The 13,097-nt window shown below is 38.8% G+C and overlaps 1 protein-coding gene across 4 annotated transcripts in view; it reads left to right on the plus strand.

Moving 5' to 3' along the window:
• Positions 1 to 13,097, plus strand: part of LOC120518538 (phospholipase DDHD1-like) — a 148,375-nt gene that overhangs the window by 82,452 nt on the left and 52,826 nt on the right. For all 4 annotated transcript variants that reach the window (XR_005631252.1, XM_039741383.1, XM_039741382.1 and 1 more), the window contains exon 5: positions 10,310 to 10,419. Coding sequence is in view for 3 of the 4 variants with exons in the window: in XM_039741383.1 (XP_039597317.1) it covers positions 10,310 to 10,419 (110 nt within the window). In the remaining variant the exon portion in view is untranslated. The remainder of the gene's footprint in view (positions 1 to 10,309; positions 10,420 to 13,097) is intronic.

A 13,097-nucleotide genomic window follows, 5' to 3' on the forward strand; every position in this document is an offset into this window, starting at 1 on the left:
ATGCTCAAAAATATGAACAAGTTTGCACAAGTAGGTCATACTGTGTGGACATTTTTTTTTTTTTTTTAGTTTGAAGCACGTAAGAAATGAATTCTAGAATTTCTACCTAAACAATAATGTTAAATGCTTCACAGAGCATTCTAGATTAAATGGAAAAACCTACATTAATTTACAGCAAAAAATAGTTGTCATAGTAAAAAATATTCATCCCCAGCTCCAACTCTATCTTTTCCTGATAGCACCACCATCATAGGCCTGATTACCAACACTGCTGAGACAGTTTACAGACAAGAGGTTTACCTACCAGGACAGCAGTCTCACCCATAAAGTAAGCCAGACTATGGTGCTGGGGAAGCAAAAGACCAACATCGCTGTCATTTTAATTAGAGAGGATACTGTTGAAAGGGTGAGCAGCTTTAAACGTCCTGGTACTAATACTAATGTCAACACGGCATATATCAGCAAATTTTCAAGAAGGCTCCACATCATCTTTATGTCCTCAGATGTCCAAGGAAAGTCTTGATTTCTCTGTCTACTGTCACTAATTTCTGTAGATGCACATTGGAGTCCATCACATCATGTTAAGGTATCTGCTCTGCTCAGCTCAAGATCACAAAGCCCTGTAGACAGTCCTGAAAGCAGAGCAGAATATTCTCGGCACCTCCCTGCTGTTTCTTCAGATCATGAACAACACTCACTGCCTTAGAAAGGCAAATAGTTTAATTAAAGGCCTCAGCCATCCTTAACAGTTGCTTTTCTCATTCCTTCCTTTTGGCAAACAGTGCAGGACCATGGGCACTCAATGTGTCTTTGTGTGCATCCTTGCAGGTATTGTATTACCAGCGTGGTGACATGCAAGTAAGAATTTCATTATGCTATGCAGTATGCACTATAGTTGTGTGATTCAAGTATTGAAAACCAAATTTTTTAAAACAATACAGTACCAGCATTTTGGGAATTTCTGTACTAGGAGTAAAAAAAGACTTTTAAAAGATCTTGTACTCACCTCTTTGTTTTTCCTCACTCCAATGTGCTGTAGACTGCACAGGAGACGAATCCTCCCCTACCCCTTTTGACGCACCAGGGCAGTGTTTTTTAAATTATGGGTCCTGAATGTTTGTGATAGGTTGCCATATGATTGTGTAGCAAAATTACAAAAGTTAATCCAAGTGTGAATTCTGTGATATGCCTGCTGTTATTTATTTCACTTTTTATTACAATGTGAAAGAACACTATTGACTCATATTTCTATGGCATATAATCCCCAATCAATTCCCATCTCAAAGCCTATTAAACAGTCAGTTTGAGAAAACTAACTAACTAACTAACAAAGGCATGTTGTAGAAAGGGATAGAGAGGACAAACTGACAGGCAAATGTGTGAGATGAAGAGACTGTGGCTCTAGACTGAGATGTCAAAATGAAAATAACAGGTGCAGGACAAGAATGTGATGATTTTCAAGGTGTTGTGTTTGGTGAGTGAATGGGGTGAGACTGCCTTGCCAGTGTTTTATGCAAAATGAAGTTTCAATGGCAGTGAACAACTACTCTGTGGCTCATTGCATGTTCACTGCCTTTAGTAATTGTGGTCCCACTATTTCTCACACACAAGCTCAATTAGACAGCATCCATCCTTTGAGGTCTTTAAAACATGACTCAAGGTTTCTTTATAGTGAGCAAGCTTTTAAATTTGTTTAGTCAACTTTATTTCATTGTTTATGAAATTGACATTTCCACCTAGCATGATTTTTGCTTTTTATTTTTGGTATTTTATGTTTTTTAATGAGGCCTTAGGTGCTAACATTTTGATATCTGATGAGAGAATGTGAAGTGGTGTGTGTGGCACAAATTAAATATAGCGCACTAGCCAGGTCACATCATCTCATCATAAAGCTATGTTGATTAATTCTGGTGTCAAAAATTATATAAAAAGGAATGGGTTTAAGTTTAGTAAAACAGTGCATAAAAACTTGTCTATCCTTACCACAAAACTGGGACTACAACAGGATATTGATTCAAATCACACTCACTTATCAAAACTACACAGGCTTAAAAAGAACACTGAAATCTTTGAGTTCCTGACTGTAATCCCAAAAAATATTTGTAGTAGACTTCAAACTGGTTTTCTCATCAATGCTCCAAACTAACTAATGCAACAATATAATAGTCATATATTACTAATAATGTGTATGGGTTCAATATTATGACATGTCTTATTTACATATGGTAATCAACATGCAGCATATTAACACTCTCAGGCACCTTAATCAGGGAAGTATTACTGCTTTAATTTGAAAATTTCTGTCTTCCTTATCCAACATAACTACCTTACCTAGAAGCTGCAAAAGTGCAAAATGAAAAAAGCTAACTAAATAGTTTACTGGCAGTTGTAGCTGCCAGAGGTTTTTCAACAATGTACTTACACTTAGCGTAACAAATCCATAAAAAATGAAAGCACCTGTTTACTATTTTTTATAGTTTTCAAATAAAGAAAATCTAATGACTTGAAATACTAGGTTATGAGACTCTTAAATGTGCAAAGGGGGATAAGGGCTGAATAAAATTTTAAGGCAGTATATAAAAGACATTTGGGCAGAACAGGCCTGTTTTAATATAAGGCAGTATCTCTGCATTGCCTTATTCTTAATTGAAGAACCCAGTGAAAAGTTAACTTTGATATGCATGTCTTAAAATCATTTATACCACAAACTTGAGGTCTCATTTATAAAACATGTGGATTCGAACATGGAAATATGCTTACACCAAAAAACAGGAAAATGCGTACACCAACAAGAAAAACTGAATTTGTAAAACCTGGAGTACACACATTGGTGCGCAACTTACCTTTATAAATCAGATCATCTTTTAAATGTGCCTACATGAACATGCCTTTAATTCTGTACAGCTGCTACTTTGTCTCAATATAAACATATAATGGGTTCACACAGACCACCAAGCCACAATGTTTGTCAATCTCATCTTGGCATTACAGATGACTTGTGCATTAATGGAATTTTTATGCTTATGGTTAACAAAAGCAGCTTCATTTTCACTACGTGCCCTTGTTGCAGTAAAGTGCTCTGATTGCATTAGGAAAACCTGACACTGCTGCAAATTGTTTTTTATGTTGCTAAAAACCTGTTTTGTTTTATGTACTGTATGTACTTCAACACCAAATTAAACCTGAATGTAGCACCTTGTCAGTCGGTTAATGGCTACCAGCACAGTTGGTAAGGTGGAGCAAATCTTCTGAGATATTGCTGACCTGTTGACCAGTTCCTTTAGAAGTGATAGTAGACAGGTATAAACTGAAAACACCCCAAAAAAGATCAACACTCTTAAAAGAGAACTAAAACACAGTCTGTACATCGTATTCATCACCTTCAAGGTATGTCACATCAACGCATATTCTAATAACGTCTTTGTGATATGAATTATCATACATGCGAGTCATCATTTAGCTTGTTTGGCTGCATTTTCCTACTTAAACAAGATTGTCATTATTTCCCAGTTTCTCTGAAATATTGTGTACAGGTATTTCAGAGTTGTCGTAAATCTATGCATGTTCTCCCCTTAAATTTTCTTTAATAAATAGACATTTCCATGTAACGCTGTGTACACCCCATTCTGTCTTCTTTTTATGGATATTCAAATTTTATAAATCTGACCTCAAAAAGCTAAAAATTGGTGTCCTGTTTTAATATATATCTTTAGAGCACAACGGATAACACTGCAGTTGTGACCCGCTGGGCTGGTTACTTTGAGCAGTTATTCAAAGCTGATCCTCCGGCTAGGACGTTGGATATCTCTGGGTCCACAGTTCTTGAGGATGATCCTCCACTTTGCTGTGAACCACCCAGTCTCACTGAGATTGCACAGGTGGTGAACCAGCTGAGGCGGGGGAGGGCTGCAAGGTTCTGTGGTATCCGGGGTGAACTTCTCCAGGCTGGTGGTAAGGCTGTCCTCCTGGCATTGCAAGCAATCTTTGCTTCCATTTGGGAGACTGGCATCATCCCAACTGACTGGAAAACGGGACTTGTCGTCCCTATCTGGAAAGAGAAGGCTGATCGCCTGGATTGCAGCAACTACAGGGGGATAACACTGCTCTCGGTGCCGGGTAAGGTCCTTGCTAGGGTCGTCCTCAATAGGATCTTTGATCACTTGCTCACCTACCAGCGACCGGAACAGTCTGGTTTTGCGAAGAAGTCTACCATCGACTGCATCCTGGCACTGAGGGTTCTCATAGAGCGCAAACGCAAATATCGGCAGAGTTTCTTTGCAGCCTCGGCTCACTTGATCGAGCTGCCCTGTGGGACATCCTAAGGTTTCACAGGATCCCCTTGAGGTTGCTGGATATCATGGCTGGCCTGTACACTGGTACTGTAAATGCTGTGTAGAGTGGAGGCAGGACCTCTGCGTTTTTCCCAGTTGATTCTGGGGTTCGTCAGGGGTGTGTTCTTGCTCCTACTCTGTTCAATGCCTGTATGGACTGGGTGTTGGTCAAGGTCGTGGGGTCCAGTGGCTGTGGGGCATCTGTTGGTGAAGAAAGATTCACAGATCTTGACTTTGCTGATGATGCTCTGATCGGGGCACTCGAGAGACTGAGCGAAAAGTCTGAGTGTCTGAGTTGCGAGTGTCCTGGATAAAAACCAAGATCCAGGCCTTTAATGACTTCTTGGGCACAGCCATCAGCAGTGTGTCTGTTTGCAGAGAGAGTGCTGACCTTGTTGAGAGGTTTTAACTTACCTCTGCAGTGACATTCATGTCTCTGGTGACTCTTCCTGTGAAGTCAGTAGACAGATTGGGAGAGCATGGGGGGGTCATGAGGTCTCTGGAAAGGGGTGTATGGTGTTCCCAATATCTATGTAAAAGGACGAAGGTCCAAGTCTTTAGAGTCCTGGTGCTTCCTGTCTTGCTATATGGTTGCGAGACATGGACACTATCCAGTGACCTGAAACGAAGACTGGACTCCTTTGGTACTGTGTCTCTCTACGGCCATGTGGCGCGTTTCTCCGAGGGTAATCTGGCTCATAAGATCCTCATTGTTGGGGACCCAATTGGCTGGACCAGGCCTAGGGATTGCCCATGTAACACCTGGCTGCAGCAGATGGAGGGTCATTTCCGGAGGGTGGGACTGGATCTGCCTGGAGGGTTGCTAACCGGGATCCCGAGTTGTTTCGCCATGTCATGGGTGCGGCAACGCACTGTACCAGTGCATGTTCCCCAAGTTGATTTGACTTGACTTTAGAGTGTAAACATAAATTTGATTAGCATCCACACAAAGAGGTAAAAATACACATTGAGCATCCCTAATCCAAAATCCAAGATGTTCCAAAGTCCAAAACATTTTGAGGGCCAACATGATGCAACAAGTGGGAAATTCACACCTGTCCTCACTTACCCATGTGTGGTTCTGACACACTGTTGGCACCAATTTGCTATCAGCTATCATCAGAGCCAGACCAACATGCATTATTCGTTGTGTTTTTGGCTTATTCTCAGCATATAGTGACCTTTTAATCAAAACACAGCATTGTAGGTGCCGAAAGATAGCCTGAGGTTGTTTGTTGTTGTTTCTCTTTTAACAGGTGATACAGGTATTCTGATAATACTACTGTGCACTTTGTTTCATGCACAAAATTATTAAAAATATTGCATATAATTACTTTAAGGCTACATGTATAAGGTGTATATTGTTATGGCCTACTAAAGGCCTAGGGGTACATAATTGGCTGCACACAAATGAGAAAGAGAGACAAAAAAACAGACTCCATTTATTTTCAAATAAAGTCACAAAAATGCAGACAGTTACACACAAAAACAGAAGCAAGATAGGAGGACAAAACTAACTTGGCTATCCAGCTAAACAAAATTTACACAGCTACACATACTCCACAATTGTTACCAGGGCAGCAATCTTAAAAACAATTACATTTCTTTTACTTTGCAAAAAAAAAAAATCTAAAACCAGACCGTCTAAACCTAACTCTAAATACCTTGCTTGCTCTTTTAAATGCAAGTCCTTCTCCTCTGGCTCTCTACCCCAAAATCTACACAAGTTTTTTTTATAACTTACACCCCACCCACAAACCCATGTGATTTAATCACAGTTGGCAGCTGAGTAGGTAGGTAAGTAGGGCAGGACTCAATTAAGTATTCTGCTCAAAGATAAAAAACAGGTTTAGTTTACAAAGCAGTAGGTTCCAATTAGGCAATAACAGTATAAAGCATGGGTAAATTTCTTGTCTAGACATGGGTTCCGTACCCAAGCTATCTCATTTTTTATATATATATATATATATATATATATATATATATATATATATATATATATATATATGCAAATATTACAAAATCTGAATATATTGAGAATACTTCTTGTCCCTGGCATTTCAGGTTAAGGGTGTTCAAGCTGTATTTACAGCTAAATCTGGTTCTGTTGGCATCAAATTCCATGTTATTTTTTTTTTGCCCTTTTCACATGGTCAATTGACAGAATGTTCTTAAACTTTGTAGGAATACAGCCCTCTTCTTCTATAGTTCTAGTATATGCACTGTTTAGGAAATCTGACCTGTGCTTTTGTGGTACGGTCAGGTCCATAAGTATTTGGACAATGACACAGTTTTCATAATTTTTGCTTTGTACACCACCATAATATATTTGAAACAAAGCAATCTAGGTGTGATTGAAGTATAGCGTTTCGGCTTTAAGTCAAGGGGTTTAATAAAAATATTGTATGAGGCCTTTAGAAAAGGTAGACATTTTTATACACTGTCCCCATATTTTCAGGGGCTCAGAAGTATTTGGACAAATTATCATAATCACAAATATAAATACATAATAAGTAAATAAATAAATCATCTTCAATATTTAGTTGAAAATCTTTTACAGTCAATGCTGGATTTCCACTCTAGTGATGCTTTTTCCAGGCCTTTTACTGCAGCTGTCTTCAGTTGCTGCTTGTTCATCAGACTTTTTGCCATCAATTTTGTCTTCAGCGAGTGAAATGCATGTCCAATTGGGTGAAGGTCAGTTGATTGACTTGGCCATTAAGGAATATTCAAGTTCTTTGTCCTGAAAAGCACTTGGTTTGCTTTCACAGTATGTTTGGCTCATTATCCATCTGTATTGTGATCCTATCAGTTCTGCGGGATTTGGCTGAATCTGAGGAGATAGCGTTGCCATATACTGTACACTTCAGAATTCATCCTGATACTTCTGACAGCTTTCATATCATCAATTAACACTAGTGACTGACTTGCAAAGTGACTGACTTGCAATGGCAGCCATGCACGATCATGCCATAACACCACCTACACCATGCTTCACAGATGATGTGGTATTCATTGGATTATGAGCCATTTCTTCTCTTCTCCATATTCTTCTCTTTCCATCATTCTGGTATATATTGATCTTTGTTTCCTTTGTCCAAAGAAAATTGTTCCAGAACTGGACAGGCTTTTAAAAATTATTTCTGCATAAGTCTAATCTGTGCTTCCTATTCTTCTTCGGATTCTCGGGATTTTGTATTCTCAGTATTTTGTAAGAGTGCAGATGCAAAGACTTTGAGCAGATGTGACAAAGTCTAAATAGGATAGACTGGGATAAGCTTTTAAATGTGGAGACAGACGAGGAGCAGTGGAACAGGTTTAAAAATGTTTTACATGTAATGCAGGACAGATACATACCTAAATTTGGAATTAATAGGAAACTAAAAAACTCCATGATGGATTAATAAAGATTTAAAAAAGAAGTTGCAAAGGAAAAAACTGCTGAATAAGGCATATAAGACTAATGACTGCAAAGTGAATTGTAGCGCGTGTGAGAACATGAGGGCAACCATTAAGAAGGATATCAGAGAGGCTAAAAGACAGTTGGAGAGGAATATAGCAGATAAGGCGAAAGAAGACCCCAAGAGATTCTTTCAGTATTTTAGTAGTAAAAGAACAGTTAAGGAGGAGGTCAAGTTCATCAGGAATAGTAAAGGGGAATTAAAAGATACAGACAATGAAATAGCAGATGCCCTAAACTTACATTTTTCTGAGGTGTTTACAAGTGAGCAAGTGGATAACCTCCCAGAGGTAAACACGACTACTAAGGAGGTACTGAGGGATTTGGAAATTGTAGAGGGAGAAGTGCTGCTCAGATTAAATAAGATGAAATCAAACAAATCACCAGGCCCAGATAATATTTATCCTCGTGTTCTTAAGGAGGCTAGTGAGTACATATATAAACCCTTGACACATATTTTTAGGAAGTCACTGAGCACTGAAGAGATTCCAAGGACTGGAAAATGGCAAATATCATCCCATTATATAAAAAGGGTGACAGGGCAGATCCAAGCAACTATAGGCCAGTAAGCAACATGCATCACAGGAAAATTAATGGAAGGAATTATTAAGGATAAGATTGAGCAACACATGGCAAGGACAGGAGTTATTCTGAACAGTCAGCATGGGTTCAGAAGGGGAGGTCGTGTTTTACTAACATGTTGGAATTCTATGAGGTTGCAACAAAAGCATATGATCAAAGTGGAGCTTATGATATTATTTATCTGGACTTTCAGAAAGCATTTGATAAGGTGCCACATGAGAGGTTGGGCATCAAGTTAAAAGAAGTGGGAGTTCAGGGTGATGTTTTTAGATGGGTGCAGAATTGGCTCAGACACAGGAAGCAGAGGGTGATGGTGCGAGGAACCTCATCAGAACTGGCCGATGTTAAGAGTGGTGTTCCACAGGGGTCAGTGCTAGGGCGCTGCTATTTTTAATATATATAAATGATTTAGATAGGAATATAAGTAACAAGCTGGTTAAGTTTGCAGATGATACCAAGATAGGTGGATTAGCAGATAATTTGGAATCCGTTATATCATTACAGAAGGACTTGGATAGCATACAGGCTTGGGCAGATTTGTGGCAGATGAAATTTAATGTCAGTAAATGTAAAGTATTACACATAGGAAGTAAAAATATTAGGTTTGAATGGGCGGTCAGAAAATCGAGAGTACACCTTATGAGAAGGATTTAGGAGTCATAGTGGACTCTAAGCTATCAACTTCCCAACAGTGTTCAGAAGCCATTAAGAAGGCTAACAGAATGTTAGGTTATATAGCACGATCTGTGGAGTACAAGTCCAAGGAGGTTATGCTCAACCTTTATAATGCACTGGTGAGGCCTCATCTTGAGTACTGTGTGCAGTGTTGGTCTCCAGGCTACAAAAAGGACATAGCAGCACTAGAAAAGGTCCAGAGAAGAGCGACTAGGCTGATTCCAGGTCTACAGGGGTTGAATTATGAGGAAAGATTAAAAGAGCTGAGCCTTTACAGTTTAAGCAAAAGAAGATTAAGAGGTGACATGATTGAAGTGTTTAAAATTATGAAGGGAATTAGTACAGTGGGTCGAGACTTATATTTTAATATGAGTTCATCAAGAACACGGGGACACAGTTGGAAACTTGTTAAGGGTAAATTTCGCACAAACATTAGGAAGTTTTTCTTTACACAAAGAATGATAGACACTTGGAATAAGCTACCAAGTAGTGTGGTAGACAGTAAGACATTAGGGACTTTCAAAACTCGACGATGTTTTCTTGGAGGAAACAAGTGGATAGGACTGGTGAGCTTTGTTGGGCTGAATGGCCTGTTCTCGTCTAGAGTGCTCTAATGTTCTTGAGGTTTGCCAGCTGTTTGCATCTTGTGATATTGTGGTCTGTCGTTGACTTTGGCAATGATAGGTCTACATTGCAGTGAGTGTTCTTGGTTTGACTAAAAGTTGTGAAGGGGTTCTTCTTCACCAGAGACCTAATTCTGTAATCATTTAACACAGTTGTATTCTGTGGTTTTCTAGATCTTTTGGTGTTGCTGAGTTCATCAGTATTTTCCTTCTCTTCAAGAATGTATGAAATGGTTGATTTGATCACTCCTCATGTTCTGTTATCTCTTTGAAGGGTCTATTTTGTTTTCTCATCTTAATGATGGCCTGCTTTTACTTGCATGGACAGCTCTTTGAACCTCATATTGAGAGTTCACAGTAACAGCTTCCAAATAGAATTCCACACTTGGAATCAATTTTGCCTGTTTAACGAAATAATGAGGGAACTGCTCCCACCTGGCTGTGAAACAGCTTGTCAGTCAAATGTCCAAACGCTTTTTAGCCCCTGAAAATGGCTGTCATTAATAAACTGTTTGTATGATATTTTTGGTAAACCCATTAAATTAAAGCTGAAAGTCTACAACTCAATCACATAATGATTGCTTCATTTCAAGTCCATTATGGACCTGACTGTATAATCACATTTGTTTGTTTTTTAGGATGAGAGATGCTGCAAGAAAAATGGAAGAAAAGCACTTTGCTGAGCGTGTTTCTGAGCATGTTGAGTTTCTGCCTGTGGAGTGGAGGTCAAAACTCGCTCTTGATGGAGGTACTGAAGTGAAACATGTGGAGGGGAGGAGCCATGTATAAAATTCTGAGTAAAAATGCAAAAAGTGTCCTTGGGGACAAATAAAGTCTGCCTGTCTGTCTATCAATGTAATATAAATCCAATGATAGTAAGTGTAATATAGTTTTTTTCTGCTATTAAATTGTATCAGATTAGATTGTTCATCCTGGTATGGTTTCCAGCTACTTTAATTTTCCACAATTTCTCTAATATCAAGAAAATAAAACCAACAAAGCTGATAAACACTTAGGGCATGATGTACAATCAGTGATATTTAAAAATCTCAAAATAGGCCCAAACAGCCACCACTGGTTTTGCTATTCAAATTTCACACAGTGTGGGAAATCGCTGCCAGTCTTTGCTTATTTAGTAGTAATGGCTGCTTTCTATCTGTGTGTAGGTGTAGGCATTCGGGCAGCTTAAAAGAGACATTTATTGTAGCCAGTTTGGTCTTGCATATTAATGTTCTCAGTGTATTTTTTCGAATTGGCATAACTGACCAAAACCCACTTTTTTGCAAAAAAATTAACTTGTGCAGTACATTTTCATTTGTTTATTGTAAAAAGCAAAGTATGACAATGCACTGTAAGTCAGAAACAAACAATTTACAGAAGAGGATGAAAAACTGTATGCAATCTGAAATGATCCCACAATACACAGGAACATCTGCAGTTACATATTCATGCAGTTTACCATTCCTTTTCAAGTTAAATTTAATGCTTCTATTGCAGCATTTGATATAGGCTAAATTCCAAATAAATTTTGTTATTATTTACACAGAGTGATATGTATTTACTCTTCTCGATATGTTGTCTTATATCTTTTCTAAGTAAGTCCCTTTCAACAGCATGGATGTGAGCTTACAGCATAAGTTTACAGATAGCCAAATGTCTGGCTCTCTACAAGTCATATTTTGCATATTAGCACAGCAGCCTGTGGTTTTTCTTGACTTCAATGCTGAGGCTTACAGACTAAAACATGTAGGACATGCAGATAGTTTCATAAGAGAGAATTATTGCTTTGTTTTTACAACCCCAATTCCAATGAAGTTGGGACATTGTGTAAAACGTAAATAAAAACAGAATACAATGATTTGCAAATTCTTTTCAAACTATATTCAATTGAATACACTACGAAGACAAGATATCTAATGTTCAAACTGATAAACTTTATTGTTGTTTTGCAAATCTTCACTCATTTTGAATTTGATGCCTGGGATAGGGATAATTGAGGAATGTTCAAAAAACACCTGTTTTGAACATTCCACAGGTGAACGGGTTAATTAGAAAAAAGTGTTTGTCATGATTGGGTATAAAAGGAGCATCCCCAAAAGGCTCAGTCGTTCACAAGCAAGGATGGGGCGAGGTTCACCACTTTGTGAACAACTGCGTGGGCAAATGGTCCAGCAGTTTAAGAACAACGTTTCTCAACGTACAGTTGCAAGGAATCTAGGGATTTCATCATCTACTGTCCATAATATCATCAAAAAATTCAGAGAATCTGGAGAAATCTCCGCACGTAAGCGGCAAGGCCGAATACCAACATTGGATGCCCGTAACCTTCAATCCCTCAGGTGGCACTGCATTAATAACCGACATTATTCTGTAAAGGATATTACCATGTGGGCACAAGAATACTTCAGAAAACCATTGTCAGTTAACACAGTTCGTCGCTACATCTACAAGTGCAAGTTAGAACTCTACCATGCAAAGCGAAAGCCATATATCAACAACACCCAGAAACGCCACCGGCTTCTCTGGGCCCGAGCTTATCTGAGATGGACTGACGCAAAGTGGAAAAGTGTGCTGTGGTCTGACGAGTCCACATTTCAAATTGTTTTTGGAAATCATGGACGTCGTGTCCTCTGGGCCAAAGAGGAAAAGGACCATCTGGATTGTTATCAGCGCAAAGTTCAAAAGCCAGCATCTGTGATGGTATGGGAGTGTGTTAGTGCCCATGGCATGGGTAACTTGCACATCTGTGAAGGCATCATTAATGCTGAAAGGTACATACAGGTTATGGAGCAACATATGCTGTCATCCAAGCGACGTCTTTTTTGGGGACGTCCCTGATTATTTCAGCAGGACAATGCGAAGTCACATTCTGCATGTGTTACAACAGCGTGGCTTCGTAATAAAAGAGTGTGGGTACTAGACTGGCCTGCCTACAGTCCAGACCTGTCTCCCATTGAAAATGTGTGGCACATTATGAAGCGCAAAATACGACAACGGAGACACCGGACTGTTGAGCAACTGAAGTAGTTCTTCAAGCAAGAATGGGAAAGAATTCCACCTACACAGCTTCAACAATTAGTGTCCTTAGTTCCCAAACGCTTATTGAGTGTTGTTAAAAGGAAAGGTGATATAACACAGTGGTAAACATGCCCTTATCCCAGCTTTTTTGGAACATGTTGCAGGAATCAAATTCAAAATGATTGAAGACAACAATAAAGTTTATCAGTCTGAACATTCAATATCTTGTCTTTGTAGTGTATTCAATTGAATATAGGTTGAAAAGGATTTACAAATCATTGTATTCTGTTTTTATTTACGTTTTACACAACGTCCCAACTTCATTGGAATTGGGGTTGTAGTTTGAAAATTTGTAGCTTGACATACAGTTGTAAAATTGTAAAAAATAATAAAAATTAATAAAAAGCC

This window comes from Polypterus senegalus, chromosome 18, assembly GCF_016835505.1.
Source record: "Polypterus senegalus isolate Bchr_013 chromosome 18, ASM1683550v1, whole genome shotgun sequence".
Taxonomy (NCBI): domain Eukaryota; kingdom Metazoa; phylum Chordata; class Cladistia; order Polypteriformes; family Polypteridae; genus Polypterus; species Polypterus senegalus.